At 33.2% G+C, this 16,446-nt stretch overlaps 1 protein-coding gene across 1 annotated transcript; it reads right to left on the bottom strand.

The window, feature by feature from the left end:
• Nucleotides 1–211: 211 nt before the first annotated feature.
• LOC133697307 (uncharacterized) lies at nt 212–15,878 on the bottom strand. Its single transcript, XM_062119784.1, has 3 exons — nt 15,453–15,878; nt 1,685–1,760; nt 212–1,304 (listed from the first exon to the last, which is right to left on the bottom strand). The coding sequence occupies exons 1-3, from the start codon at nt 15,876–15,878 to the stop codon at nt 1,096–1,098; spliced, it is 711 nt and encodes a 236-aa protein (XP_061975768.1). The 3' UTR covers nt 212–1,095.
• Nucleotides 15,879–16,446: the final 568 nt, after the last annotated feature.

Raw genomic sequence — 16,446 nt, 5'->3', positions numbered from 1 at the left:
TTCAGAATATTTGCTAGGCATTTTCAATTATTTTCGGGGCAAATAAATCCACTCCTAGATTGACCTCGACAGCAAACTATCCATCGTAAGGAAATGCTCTCTCAAATTTACTACAACTAAAGCGGAGGGCTTGATCGAGTGTCCAATCTTGTATTTCACATTAGTAGGGGTAAAGATAGGAGTTGGCAACAGAGCTTAAAAAGACCAAGCATGCAAGAACCGAACATACTTCGATCATTTTTATATCTATCATGACATGGTAGTGCAAGATCAACAACTGTTCACGAATAAATAGGGAGTAAGAGCAACTGGAGCAGTATTAGCTTGCAGATATCCTCTTTCCTAAATGAACTTTCACAAGCATTTTTGATTTAATATGTCCTCTAACAGTGATTTGCTTTTTCTGGAGTTGTTTTTTATTCTCCTGTCATAGCTGAGTAGCAAACACCATTCACAAGTCATTCTTCAACGACGTTTACAAGTTCATGTTCAATCAGCGATAGGTTGTTATCTTCCTTCACAGTGAAATCAGCAGGTTCAGTGACTTCAACACGGCCCCACCTGTCCACAGCAAGCCTCATTGATCCTTTAAACATGTCGATTTTCGCATTGCGAAGGATCACAGTAGTACCCTTACCCTCTTGCATCAAGTCCACTAAACAAAAATAAGAAGAGTTAAATATAACCAGCAAGACTGGGAAAATCCAAAAACTAGATAGTCACATAATCTGAATTTTTATCAGTTCCTTGTTTTGACAGATGAAGAAACCAAGATAACACATGCCGCCTCAACCAAATTGTCAAAAGACAAAACTCAAGAAAATTTCGCTCTCATTTAATTGGAATGGCAGTGAAAATGGTTAAAACATCCACAATGGTCTGGTGAGGATTTATCACTTTTGATTGAACATCTAACCCAAACATCTTTCCCAAAGTAATCCACGCTCTCACTTATCAGATCATGTGTACAAGGTTCAGAGTTTCACACAAAGAAAAGTAAAAAAAAAAATGACTGTAAGCTTTCCCAGAACAATATTGAATGTCACTAAAAAAAGAAAGAGCCCATTTGAACAAAATTCATGATATGACACACTACTAGATAATCAATCCAGTCTCATCCCCGACCAAACATTCAACAATTTTCATTTGGCGTACTTGAGGACCATCAGCTCGACCCTTCTGTAATACCATCTTTGCACTAACAATCTTGACAGTGAGAGTATGGCCACCAGTGCCTGGGCGGAGCTGCTCAACCTTGGTGAATACAGGCTTCCTCAATCCTGTTTTGATTCTGCCATTTTCACCTGCAGAAACAAATACCACATCCAAAATTTTAACCAACAGAATTACAGATTGGTACAATTCCATTATAAATAAATCATCATCATCATCATCTTCAATCGAAACACAAATTCCATCGCCAAGAACAGATCGATACGTAGGCATTTGACATAATTTCATAATAATGAAACTGGGAAACATTTTACTCCCTACGTGATCTCAGGTTTGAGCCATGTTGTTGCTCATATGATAACCACTAGAGGCTTACATGGTCGTTAACTTTAGGGCCCGTAGGATTAGTCGAGGTACGCGCAAGCTGGCCCAGACACCCACGTTAAACTAAAAAAAAATAAAAATTGGGAAACATGCATTATTTTAGGGAAGCTAGCGTTAGGGATTTCACCTGCGAATTGGAGAGCGAGAGATGAGATCAGATCTAATCTGAGTGAGTGAGTGAACAGCGCAGCTGTCAGAGTCGGCTGAACAAAGAGCGTGAAGGTGATTTCATACAATTCACTATTTACTATAACAGGTGATTTCATACAATTCACTATTTACTATAACAGTAAAAGTGATGTTTATGTCCTTTCAAAAAAAAAAAAACAAAATTAATGTATTTAAACTGGGATTAGTCTTTTTTTTTTCAATCAGTCATTATAGATTTATTTGAGGTATTTTTATTTCTACAATATTTTAATAAATAATAAATAAGTTTTAAGTTTTTTTAATATATAGTTAAACTACAAATATACCCTTGAAGTCAAGAAATTAAACTCATGGAATCAGTGGTATAAGGGTCTTTAATCTCATTTTTTTTTTATTAATTGTTGGTTTGGTCAAGGCTAACAACATCATTTAGCATTTAATTAATATTTTTAAAATAAAAAAAATTATTGATGCGTAGGAGCTATTGTGTACGTTGGATGATGCGCGTAGCAGCTCCTAGTAGTGAAAATATATTTATGTCGACTTATTTTATTCTTTGCTATCTTTTTTTTTTGGGTGATGCATGTAAGCTTACAATGACTAGTTTATTGTTGATGGCTTTTTTTTCTCTCTCCTACACCGAGAAATGCACTCTAGTCATCATTATTCTTGGTGTTTCAAATTCAGTCTTTTAAGTTTTGTTTGTTTATTTTTGTTCTTTTTTCTTTTATTAAAGTTTTATTTATTTTCAATTTAATCATTTAATTCTGATTTGTATATATAATGTTTTTCGATTTGGTTCTTCTATTTTGATTTTTTTTGTCAAATTTTTTATGGCTTTTAATTTTATCCTTCAAATCAAGTTTATGATTTTTTTCTTTCAATAATAATAATTTTAATTTGATCCTTCTGCTTTTGATTTTTTATTTTGTTTCCTTAGCCTTTTTGTGATGATGATAATGATGATAGTAATAATAAGAGCATCTCCGACGAGAGAGCTAAATGAAGAGCCAAATGTAAAAAAAATTATACTTTTAGCTTTTGCTTCTGCATTTCTTCATTCCAACACCTCAAGTAAACGAATAGCTATTTTAGTTATTTGTCATATGAAGAGCCATTTCTACATTTCTCTGTAGAAATGGCAAAAGCAAATGACTATTGGCCAATAGCTATTTTTATAGCCGTTGGTCAATGGTTTATTTTTTTCCTTTAAAAGCAGGAGGAAAGAACTTGTAAATTTTAAAATTTTGTATTGTGCCTCACCCTTCTCTTAAATTTAGAAAAACAGAAATCAATTATTCTCCGGTTAATTAATAACATCGGTTGTGTCAATTAGTTGAAATTAAAAGGTATGCTTGCTTAAAAGCTTTTTCTATTTTCTCTTTTATATCTCTTGATTTTTTAGACTTTTTGTTGTTAATTTGATATTTGTGATGATTTTTATGTCTTTGTTATTTTATGTTTTTTATATGGGTTAAGGAAGATAATTTTTATTTATGTTGTTATCTTTGATAAAATTGAGAGGAATTAATAATGGTAGTTGATATTGATAAAAATATAGAGTGACATATTTAAAATTTATTTTTGATTGTTTGTTTTAATTTGAGGTCTATTAAATTTTGTTTTGTTGAAAATACAATTAAACCAGTATATCAATCCTCTTTTAGTTCCAAAAATGGTCAAATTGTTATGTTAGAACAAGTAGGAGGCAATGCTTATTATTAATTCACATGTATGGAAACTACAAAATTGCTAGATATTGAATGTGAGCTTCTTTTACACTCTCTTATAACGTTTTAACTTGAGTTTTTTTTTTTTATGTAAATGGATTCAAATTTTCCAAGCTCTTTTACCAACTTTCTTATGAGTGAGTCAAAAGATATTTTCTCTCAACCAAGTGATTCAAATCAATTAATTGATGACTTAACATACTCGAATTTAAATGTCCATTCGGCAAAAAAATCACAAAGAAGTAAAAATTTCTCATCAGAGAAAGATTGTTTACTTGTCTCTACATGACTAAATACAAGCAAGGATCCAATTACATGAGTTGAACAACAAACAAAACAGTTCTGGACTCATGTACATGCTTACTTTGTAGAGAATGGAGGAAACTTGAATAATCGTTCCCAAATAAGCATCTCAAGTAGATGGTAAGAAATAAATAGTCGGTAAATTTATTGGATTTGTTACTCAAATTGAAAATCATCAGTAAAGTGGAATGACCGTAGAATCAAGGGTAATTTTAATATTTATTTTCATATTAAATTGTTTAACACATATTTTAACATTATTTAATTTCTCTAATTTTTTACCAGATTAATGATGCTCAACAAACGTATGCTTCTTGCGTTGGCAAACAATTTCAACTAATTATTGGGTTATCTTAAGAAAAGAAACTAAATGACAATTTGAGCGTGCAAGTCACATCAAAGGTCAAACAAGAAACAAAAACGTCATGTCAATGCAAATCCGGCTTCATCAGCTCCATCTACCCCTGATTCTATTAGTTTAGGAGAAGACAGTGAATTGTTGATTTATCAAGATAAACCAATTGGTCAGAAGGCTGCAAAGGAACGACTTAAACATAAACAAGGAAAAGATAAAGTTGGGGAGGTAACTGTAACAAATCTCTTACAACAAAGTGATACTCTAATTGAAATTGAGGATTAGAAGAAACAAGACATAAAAATTATGTTAGAGCAACAAGCTATGATAATTCAACAAAGTCAAGAGAAACAAGAATTGGACAAGATTGAGAAAGAAGAACAAATTATGAAAATTGATATTTCTAATTTGGATCCAATTTCTGCAGCGTATTTTCAAAATAGAAAGTTAGAAATTATGCAAAAGAGGGGTTTTAATTTTTAATTAACTAGATTGATTTATTGTTTAATGTAATGTATTTTTAATTAAATATGTAGAAATTTCTTGGTTATTTTAAATATATTGTTATAAAAGTGGTATCAATTCATAATACTTTTTTGAAGTTTTTCTAACATTTAACAACAATAAATAGGATTAATTAACTTAAAAGATAACAACCATAATGAAAAAAAAACATAAAAAACTTGAAACTTATGATGACATAAGAAGTTCAAATCTAATGATTCTACTCGTTGCCATATTGTTCCCACAAATGTTCAACCAAATCTTCTTATAGTTGAGAGCTAGTTGCTCTAACCCTGATTCGATTATGAGTTTGAAGAAAATCATGTAGTTCTGGTATTTCACCATGTGACACTGATATAAAGGAATTGACTTCATGTTCATGGTTAAATCCAAGGTTCATTGCTCTTTCATCCTCAATAATCATATTATGCATTATTATGCAAGCTTTCATAATATTTACATGCGTTTCTTCATCCCAGTATCGAACAGGTCCACATACAATTGCAAAACGAGAATGGAGCACCCCAAATGCCCGCCCTACATCCTTTCTTGCAGACTCTTGCTTACTTGCAAAATATTTTCTCTTTGCTCCTAATAGCCTTGGGATTGTCTTAACAAAGGTTGAGCAATTAGGATAAATCATATCTGCTAAATAGTATCCTATTGTATATTTATGCCCGTTAATTGTATAATTGACAGGAGCAGTTCGACCTTCAGCAAGTGTGATTAGTACTTAAAAGTGCATTTTTATTAAGGTTTTATATCATCATTTTGCACTTGAAGTATCAATAACTCCTTAACTAAAGCATGTATTATAATAACATATCTAATTATATAAGATACCTTTAATTTATGGTAAATATTCATCTTAAATGCAGGCCTATCACATAAATGAAAGAATTGATTGATGAGTTGAAGTACTGAAATTGAAAGGACAAAGAGATGGCCAAACTTAGAAAAGAGATGCTGGTGCAGTCCAAACTAGAACACTGTTCGGTAATTGGATCATATCTGGAGCTGTAGATCTTAGATTTAGGTCCATTTTATATGGATGGAAAGATAAGACATAGGCCTACAACTTTCATGTGGAGCCCAAGATTTAAAAAGGCCGTTTTCAAGTCCAAATTGTAGCAACAACGAAGAAGTCCGAATCTGTCCTGCAGCCCAGATACTGTTCAGTGTTCAGCCCATATCTCGAGTTCTAGAAGTTCAAATGATCTCAAATTTTTACCCTGGAAAGATGAGACAATTTCATAGAACTTTCATGATTTAAGTTTGTTCAAATTATGACGTCATCAATGACGTTTTTAGCAGACAAGAAGATAAGAATTGTCACCAAGTCAAGATGTGACCACCCACTCATCAATTAGTCAACAAATCAATAGTTCCGAATTTTGGCCTATAAAAGGAGGCATTTGCCATGTATTTAGGCATCTTGGTGTTCAGATCAAGATCATGCTCTTGCTTTCTCTCTTTGTATTGCTTATGCTTTGCTTTCATTAATATCAAGTTTATGCCTTTCATTTCCTTTCCTTTACTTAGTTAACTTTTATCTTACTTATGTTCTTATCTTGTTTATTTATGTTTCTTTTTTTCATTATGTCTAGCTAAGTTAATGATGTCAAGGTGAAAAGGTTACACTAATGGTGTAAGGATGAGTATAATATAAACTCAACATGGACTTTAATGTTGGATACTAACATGCTTTATATTTGTTATCTTATTCACTTTTAATACTTTGCTTGTTAAATGATTAATCTAGATTTATGTTGTATAACACTTGGTACAACAAATACTTGGCACTTTCATAGCCCATACTGTATGGTATAACCGACACCTGAGCTATGAAAGGAACTTGATTTGTTGTTAACATAAGTTATAATCATGAATGCCTGACAACATTTACAAGTATTAACATTATTCGAATAAGATAACTAATGTAATCATGTTAACAATTTATAATCTGATTGGAACCTCCTTTATGTGTGGTTTCCAATTGAATAATAAGAGTTTATACTATACTTGTTTGAAGTATCATTAGTGGATCCTCTAACCTTGACATTTGTTGTTATCATTGTTTAATCTTTACGTTAATCTTCCATCTCAAAGTTCTCATCAACTTCTTCTTCTTCATCTTTATTATTATCATTATTAATAGTATTATTGGTATTATTATTACTATTACTATTACTATTACTAGTATTACTACTACTATTATTATTGTTGTTGTTGTTACTATTGTTGTTATATTATTGTTGCTTATAATTTATACAAGTAACCTCCCTGTGGTTCGACCCCGGTCTTGCCAGGTTATTTATTACTTCGACACTCCTGCATTTGGGAAAAGACATCAATCTTTTGGTCGTGTCAAGTTTTTGACGCCGTTGCCGGGGAGGTAAATTCTTGTACAAATTATAGTATTTATTTTATTTTCTCCTTTTACTTTTCTTGTATTTAACTTTGTTTCTTTGGTGTTGTTTCTTTTTCTTTTGTTTTCTTCTTCCTTTTATTCTCTTCTTACACGTGCATGAGAGTGTGGTTACGTACATTAAGTGGTAGACTTTGTAGGGTATCCTCATCATTTTCAGAAAATATGGCCGAAGAAGACAATTAATCGCTTCATAATGAGAATAATGAGAATATTCAGGTTAGAACACTTAGAGACCACATGAATCCCACAAGAACAAGTGCACCCTCATGCGTAGTTTTTCCTCATGATGCATCTCATTTTAATTTTAAGACAGGTATTATTCAACTTTTACCATCTTTTCATGGCTTAGATTTAGAAAATCCATACTTGCATTTAAGGGAATTTGAGGAGGTTTGCAACACGTATAATGACTCAAATTGTAGCATGAACACTATTAGATTGAAGCTTTTTCCTTTTTCATTAAAAGATAAAGCTAAAACATGGCTACAAAATTTGAGACCTGGATCCATTCGTGCTTGGGATGAAATGCAACAACAATTTTTAAAGAAGTTTTTTTCCATCTCACAGAACAAACTCTTTCAAAAGACAAATCATTACTTTCTCTCAAAAACCAGGAGAAACATTTTATCAATGTTGGGATAGGTATCGAGACTTACTTAATACTTGCCCCCATCATGGTTTTGAAACATGGAGATTAGTTTCATATTTTTATGAAGGGTTAACTCCTAGAGATAGGCAAATGGTTGAATGATGTGCAATGGAACTTTTGAGGATAAAGACCCTAATGAAGCAATGGAATACCTAGACTTGCTAGCTGAAAATACACAAAATTGGGACACTACAGGAACTTATGAGGCACCAAGTAAAACCCAACCTCATATATCTAGTGGGGGTATGTACAACCTTAGGGAAGATCATGACCTCCAAGCCAAGTTTGCATCTTTAGCTAGGAAAGTTGAGGCACTAGAATTAAAAAAGAGTGGTCAACTAAAATTTGTTCAAGATAATGCGTGTCAAATTTATGAAACCAACGAACATTCAACCAATGACTGTCCAACCTTGCCTTCTTTTAAAGAATGTCTCCATGAACAAGCCCATGCATTAAACAGTTTTCAAAGGCCCAACCATAACCTGTATTCGCAAACATATAACCCTGGTTGGAGAAATCATCCAAATTTCAGTTGGAAGAGTGAGAACAATAATGCTCAAACTTCACAGCCACCGTTTCAAGCACATCATAATTTCCAAAATTCTCATGGATATGCACCTCCTTATGCTCCACCTCCTAGAAGAAATCTTGAGGAAATATTGCATGCATTTATGGAAAAGCAAGAGGAAATTAACACTCAACTTGCTCAAAGCATGACAGATTTTAAAGATACTCTTGCAAAATTGACATCTGCTCTTAGTTTCCAAGAGAAAGGTAAGTTTCCATCTCAACCACAACAAAATCCCAAGGGACAATACAATGCGAATGCAAGAAGTTTTGGAAGCCAACACATGGATCACGTAAAATCAGTCATCACTCTTCGTAGTGGTAAGGTTATTGAAAAACCCATTCTTGAACCTTGTGAGAATGATGATGAGTCAATCTCTGAGGGTAAGGAAGAGGTTGAATCTGATCATTACAAAGAGAAGACTGATTCTCCGCCAGCACTTCCATTTCCTCATGCCATGACCAAACAAAGGAAAGTCAATCACAACTCTGAAATCTTTGAAACTTTCAAACAGGTAAGGATCAATATACCTTTGTTGGATGCTATTAAACAGGTTCCTTCTTATGCTAAATTTTTGAAAGATCTATGCACTGTGAAGAGAAAATTGAATGTGAAAAAGAAAGCCTTTTTAGCCGAACAGGTAAGTGCCATTCTTCAGAACAATAATGCATTGAAATATAAAGACCCTGGTTGTCCTACAATTTCTTGCTTTATTGGAGAACATAAAATTAAAAGAGCCTTACTTGATCTTGGAGCTAGTGTGAATTTACTTCCATATTCAGTTTTTCAAAGTCTCAATCTAGGTGAGTTAAAACCAACTTCTGTAACTCTTTTACTTGCCGATAGATCTGTAAAAGTGCCTAGAGGAATAGTTGAAGATGTGTTAGTACAAGTCAATAAGTTCATTTATCCTATGGATTTTATTGTCTTGGACACACAACCTGTTGAAGCATGCAATTCATTTCCTGTTATTTTAGGGCGTCCATTTCTTGCAACTTCTAATGCATTGATTAATTGTAGGAATGGACTGATGAAGCTATCATTTGGGAACATGACATTGGAGATGAATATTTTCAACATTTGCAAGCAACCTAGAGATGATAATGATTTACAAGAAGTAGATCTTATTAAAGAATTAGTTTGTGATCAACTTGAATCTACTTTGAGTAATACTGAGTTTGATGAATTTGAAGATTTGCAAATGACTTATTCTCAGGAAGAAATCACGGATGAAAAAGGCATTGAAAATGTTGATGCGAATCTTTTGTCAAGAGTGACAACAGATTCGATATCTGACATCACACCAACCGATGATTACTTTCCTGACAAATCCTTACTTTCTCTTAGTCCAATGCCTTGGTTTGCTAAAAATATCAATTTCCTTGCCTCAGGAGACTTGCCAACTCATTGGAGTACCGAAGACAAAGGTAAGTTTTTGAACGAAGTGAAGAAATTTTATTGGGATGACCCTAACTTATTCAAACATTGTCCTGATCAAATATTTCAAAGATGCATTGCGGACAATGAGGTAAGTAGTGTCATTAAATTTTGTCATTCTGAAGCATATGGGAGTCATTTCTCGTCAAAAAAGACCATAGCGAAAATCTTTCAAAATGGATTTTATTGGCCCACCATGTTCAAGGACACATGCATTCTGCAAAACTTGTGAAAATTGTCAAAAAGTTGATACTGGTCAAAAAGTTTTGCTTTATAATTCTCGACTCCATTTATTTCCTGGAAAGTTAAGATCAAGATGGAGCGGTCCATTTATTGAGAAACATGTGTATCCTTATGGGGCCTTTGATATTGAGAATCCAAAGAATGACAATGTTTATAAGAGAAATGGACATCGTTTGAAAACTTACTTTGATAATTTTCCTAGTGAAAATGAATTTGAATGATCCTGTAGATAAAGGTTGATTATTTTGTTTTTCTCACATTATTTTTGTGTTTCCTTTTGGTGTGACTCTTGTTTTGCTAGTCTCTCATCCCGGTCAAATGGCGGATAACGGTACTCCGTGACTTAAATCGGTTCTTTCAGTTTCCTATAATAACCGATATCTGTATATATTTGTGCAATTCTTTGCTCTTTCTCTCTTCTTTGAATCTCTTCTCCAATTCTCATTTCAAAATGGACATCATTCTTGAAAAATTGAAAAAGTACTTTCCCGCTCTGCCTCAGAATGCGATTACAAAAATTTACCGTGCTAGGTGTGCAAGATTGAACTTGTTAATGAATCATGGAATTCCTGAAGATATTCGCTGGCTGATTGAAGCAAAGGTCCGATTATCAGGTGAGTCCTCCAATTCTTTCATTTTACACATACCTGGAACAGGTAAAAGCACTTTTGCAAAGAAACATCATGCAAAACGACGGAAAGTCTGTCACCGATGTGCTAGATGGACTTGTAATACCATATGTCGTTCTTTAGGAATGGTATCTATAAACCGTGAAGATAAAATACAATTAATTAAGGATGGCCTGAGTAAGGGGTCTTTAGATAATCTTTTGTTGACCCTTGAGACGCATCCTAGTGGAGATGTGCATCGTGCAATTCATGATTTATGACCCCAATTTCATAAAGAACATGATAGACTTAGTCTTGGGAATCTGACTAAAAAAGACCATGTTTGCCAGTTTTTAAGAAAACTGGATGGGAAGCCTATCCCCGACCCATAGAGGGCGTTTAAGCCGTTCTTGGACGTAAAACCAAGGGAAGATGTGAGCCACAATCACAACTACCTGTACATACACATGCTTTTTCAAATAAATAAATAAATAAATAAAGAGAGAGAGAGTGTGTGTGACTCTAGCTGGCCTACATATAGGTGATATGATTGCATTTTCAATTCCGCATCTATAAAATCTTCTCTTCCTTCCCCTCATTTCTACTTAACCCTTACATTAGACAGATATAGAAGCGTGTAGAAATGGCAGGTTCCTCAAGTTATCACATAAAAATATTTGTGTTTTCGGTGGATCCAGTCCTGGGAAGGAAATAGCTCTTTTAGAAGCAGCAAATCATCTTGGTCAGGTACTAGCTGAGAAAAAGATTCATTTACTGTATGGGAGAGGCAGCCTTGGGTTAATGGGGGGGTGTGGCAATAGCTGCATTTTTAGGAGGTAGTCAAGTTTTGGGGGTCGTCCCCGAAGCTTTAACAAAAGGGGACATCATTGGAAGAACAATTGGAGAGGAACTACAGGTCTCCACAATGTTTGATCGAATGAATACAATGTTTAACCATGTTGATGCCTTCATTGCCTTACCAGGTGGTCTGGGAATATTGGAAGAGATCTTTCATATTTCCTCTTGGGCCCAACTTCACTTCACCATAAACCTATCGGTTTGCTCAATGTTAATGGTTTTTATGATAAATCATAATCTCTGCTGTGGAACAGGAATTTCTAACATCTTCAGCATGACAAATCATAATCTCTGCTGCTACTGTTGAACAGTTGATCGACAAACTACAATCTTTCACCCCTGTAATTGATCCTTCCATGAGTCGCATAAATTGGTCAACTACAGAAAGCCGTAAAAAGCTTAGATTGGATTTGAGCCTTCGTTTGTGAATCCTTGTGTCTTTTGGTTTTATTTCAAGCATAATATTTTGTTATGTTATTTCTTATATTTGTTTAAATGTGTTTCAGGTTTGTCAGTGTTCGTTGTTTCAGGTGATGTCTTCTATACTCTATCTTTCTACCTTAGGACATTGAGGACAATGTCTCGTTTTGATTGGGGGGAGAGGGTAGTAGTAATTAAAAAAAAAAACTAACCAACTAACTGTTTTTGTTTTTAAAAACCATTTGGCAAAACTGTTATTACTAGGATGGCAAAGTAAGGGGGAATGACTCTTGAGACGCATCTTAGTAAACATTTTCTAATGGTTATTTGCAATATTCATAACAAGGCCTATTAGAATACTTCTTGAAATATTCAGGTTTACAAACTCTCACATTGTTATCACTTAATTATGCTCATATACTCATTTAACAAGTATTCTTAAACCTTCATTTTCACACACACACTTTAACATATGATTGTGGGTTGCACATTGGATTATTACATTATTTATGTTCTTTTGTTAAAGGTAACAACTAAGGGATAGGGATAGTCTATAATTTGCAAAAAAAAAAAAACAAAAAACAAAAAAACAAAAACAAAAAAAAAACAAAAAAAAAGAAGAAAAAGAAAATGATGATAATAAAAACGTAGATAAGTTTGATTTCGTAGCCTCCCTAACCTAAGCAATTAAGCCCAAAGGGGTGTTTTAACACCTAATACCCTAAAGTCAACTGACTTGGGAGCTATTGGCCCAAAGCTTGTTACATGGGTTAAGGAGAAAAGCTTAAGGGAATCAAACATTGCACTATCTACGTATCAGTATCTACAACCCGAGTTACTAAGCTCGTAGGGGTGTCTCAACACCTAATGCCCTAAGACCAACTGGTCTGGGAGTCATTAGCCGAAAGCTCGTTACATGGGTTAAAGATGCATTAAGTTATATGTATAGATATTAAAAAAAAAAGAGTAAAATAAAATAAAATAATCCCAACCCAAGGAAGTTAACCTTAAACATTAGAACAAAATATTGTTTTCTTCCAATAAAAGCCTCATCATCTATGTTTCATACATTGAGCACATAACAAGGAAGGTTTATTAATATTTTGTTTAAGAGATATTGAGCAGATATATAAATTTAATGAGAGTTTGTTTATCTGGATAGATTAATGGAAGTTGAATGATGAATGCCTTGCTTTGTGGAATTTGCAAATTGTTTTTCTATTTTAACGCTTTAATTACTAGGGACTAGTAATAAGCTGGTTGGGGGGGTGTGATCAGTACTTAAAAATGCATTTTAATCAAGGTTTTATATCATCATTTTGCACTTGAAGTATCAATAACTCCTTAACTAAAGCATGTTTTATAATAACATATCTAATTATATAAGATACCTTTAATTTATGGTAAATGTTGATCTTAAATACAGGCCTATCACATAAATGAAAGAATTGATTGATGAGTTGAAGTACTGAAATTGAAAGGACAAAGAGATGGCCAAACTTAGAAAAGAGATGCTGGTGCAGTCCAAACTGGAACACTGTTCGGTAATTGGATCATATCTGGAGTTGTAGATCTTGGATTTAGGTCCATTTTATATGGATAGAAAGATAAGACATAGGCCTACAACTTTCATGTGGAGCCCAAGATTTAAAAAGGCCGTTTTCAAGTCCAAATTGTAGCAACAACGAAGAAGTCTGAATGTGTCCTGCAGCCCAGATACTGTTCAGTGTTCAGCCCATATCTCGAGTTCTAGAAGTTCAAATGATCTCAAATTTTTACCCTGGAAAGATGAGACAATTTCCTAGAACTTTCATGATTTACGTTTGTTCAAATTATGACGTCATTAATGACGTTTTTGGCTGACAAGAAGATAAGAATTGTCACCAAGTCAAGATGTGGCCACCCACTCATCAATTAGTCAACAAATCAATAGTTCTGAATTTTGGCCTATAAAAGGAGGAATTTTGCCATGTATTTAGGCATCTTGGTGTTCAGATCAAGATCATGCTCTTGCTTTCTCTTTTTGTATTGCTTATGCTTTGCTTTCATTAATATCAAGTTTATGCCTTTCATTTCCTTTCCTTTACTTAGTTAACTTTTATCTTACTTATGTTCTTATCTTGTTTATTTATGTTTCTTTCTTTCATTATGTCTAGCTAAGTTAATTATGTCAAGGTGAAAAGGTTACACTAATGGTGTAAGGATAAGTATAATATAAACTCAACATGGATTTTAATGTTGGATACTAACATGCTTTATATTTGTTATCTTATTCACTTTTAATACTTTGCTTGTTAAATGGTTAATCTAGATTTATGTTGTATAACACTTGGTACAACAAATACTTGGCACTTTCATAGCCCATACTGTATGGTATAACCGACACCTGAGCTATGAAAGGAACTTGATTTGTTGTTAACATAAGTTATAATCATGAATGCCTGACAACATTTACAAGTATTAGCATTATTCCAATAAGATAACTAATGTAATCATGTTAACAATTTATAATCTGATTGGAACCTCCTTTATGTGTGGTTTCTAATTGAATAATAAGAGTTTATACTATACTTGTTTGAAGTACCATTAGTGGATCCTCTAACCTTGACATTTGTTGTCATCATTGTTTAATCTTTACGTTAATCTTCCATCTCAAAGTTCTCATCAACTTCTTCTTCTTCATCTTTATTATTATCATTATTAATAGTATTATTGGTATTATTATTATTATTATTACTATTACTATTACTAGTGTTACTACTACTATTAATATTGTTGTTGTTGTTACTATTGTTATTATATTATTGTTGCTTATAATTTATACAAGTAACCTCCCTGTGGTTCGACCCCGGTCTTGCCAGGTTATTTATTACTTCGACACTCCTGCACTTGGGAAAAGACATCAATCTTTTGGTCGTGTCAAGTTTTTGGCGTCGTTGCCGGGGAGGTAAATTCTTGTACAAATTATAGTATTTATTTTATTTTCTCCTTTTACTTTTCTTGTATTTAACTTTGTTTCTTTGGTGTTGTTTCTTTTTCTTTTGTTTTGTTCTTCCTTTTATTCTGGAGCTGTAGATCTTGGATTTAGGTCCATTTTATATGGATGGAAAGATAAGACGTAGGCCTACAACTTTCATGTGGAGCCCAAGATTTAAAAAGGTCGTTTTCAAGTCCAAATTGTAGCAACAACGAAGAAGTCCGAATCTGTCCTACAGCCCAGATACTGTTCAGTGTTCAGCCCATATCTCAAGTTCTAGAAGTTCAAATGATCTCAAATTTTTACCCTGGAAAGATGAGACAATTTCCTAGAACTTTCATGATTTAAGTTTATTATTATTATTACTAGTACTAGTATTACTACTACTATTATTATTGTTGTTGTTGTTGTTGTTGTTGTTACTATTGTTGTTATATTATTGTTGCTTATAATTTATACAAGTAACCTCCCTGTGGTTCGACCCCGGTCTTGCCGGGTTATTTATTACTTCGACACCCCTGCACTTGGGAAAAGACATCAATCTTTTGGTCGTGTCAAAGTGCAGCGAAGATAGGTGACCGATCAAGAACATTAATATCATTTAATGATCCAAGCATTCTAAAAAATGCATACTATATCCAAAGATCTTGTGAAGCCACGACCTTCAGAATTATAGTTGGTTCACGACAATGACCAGTATACATCCCATGCCATGCAATTGGACATTTCTTCAATTTCCAATGCATACAGTCAATGCTCCCTAACATCCCTGGAAATCCATGTTGCTCTCCAATTGATAATAATCGACAAATATCGGCCTCGTTTGGTGCCCTTAGATACCAATCACCAAAAACTTTTACGATTACTTTGACGAAAGCTCTAAGACTCTCTATCGCAGTAGTTTCTCCAATTTGAAGATATTCATCAATAAAATTTGCAGCAATAACATATGCAAGTATTCTGTGAGCTGCAGTTACCTTTTGAAGGCAAGATAAACCAAGAACACTAAGAGTAGTTATCCTTTGTTTGAAATATGGATTATGAGCTTCCACTGCATTTGTAATCCGAAGAAAACGACAACGACTCATCTTAAATCTTCTTCGAAATTGACTTTCAGTGAATTTAGGATTTTCAGCAAAATAATCATTATATAACCTTAACTCACCTTCCTATTACGATTGACAATATTGTGATCAAGAATAGAGCCACGATACTCTATTTTCCGCCTTTAATTATTCGATTCTTCTTCAGCAACCATAGCGGTAGCAACTTGAAAAGCGAACACAAGAATGTCATCATCAAAATCACAAGTATCATAAAAATTAAAATTAGAATGATTTATGATGAATTTTAATGAAATATAATAAAGATTGGAGAGAAGAAAATGATGAGAAAAAATGTAAAGGTATATGAGAATATTTATAGATGGATTATTTTTTCAAATTTTGAAATCTTAGAATGTTGGCTGTTAATTTTTTCCCATTTGAAATTTGAAATTTTAAAATGTTGATGGTCATTTTTTCAAAGCTTTATTTTTTTTAAAAAAAAATTGAAAATCAAAATTTAAAATCTTGGTGGTTTTTTTCGAAGTTTGAATTTGAATATACTTTTAAAAAATTGATTTTTTAACATTAATATATAAAACTGAAAGTTAAA

Source organism: Populus nigra, chromosome 6 (genome assembly GCF_951802175.1).
Source record: "Populus nigra chromosome 6, ddPopNigr1.1, whole genome shotgun sequence".
In the NCBI taxonomy this organism is placed as follows: Eukaryota; Viridiplantae; Streptophyta; class Magnoliopsida; order Malpighiales; family Salicaceae; genus Populus; species Populus nigra.
Note: the sequence above shows the minus strand (reverse complement) of the source record. Positions and strands in the feature narration are given on the sequence as shown.

Coding starts and splice junctions, on each gene's coding strand:
- LOC133697307 (XM_062119784.1), bottom strand. CDS start 15,878: ATGAGTCGTTGTCGTTTTCTTCGGATTACAAATGCAGTGGAAGCTCAT. Junction 1,761..15,452: donor AACCAACTATAATTCTGAAG/GTCGTGGCTTCA, acceptor CTCTTTGTTCAG/CCGACTCTGACAGCTGCGCT. Junction 1,305..1,684: donor TCTCGCTCTCCAATTCGCAG/GTGAAATCCCTA, acceptor TTGTTTCTGCAG/GTGAAAATGGCAGAATCAAA.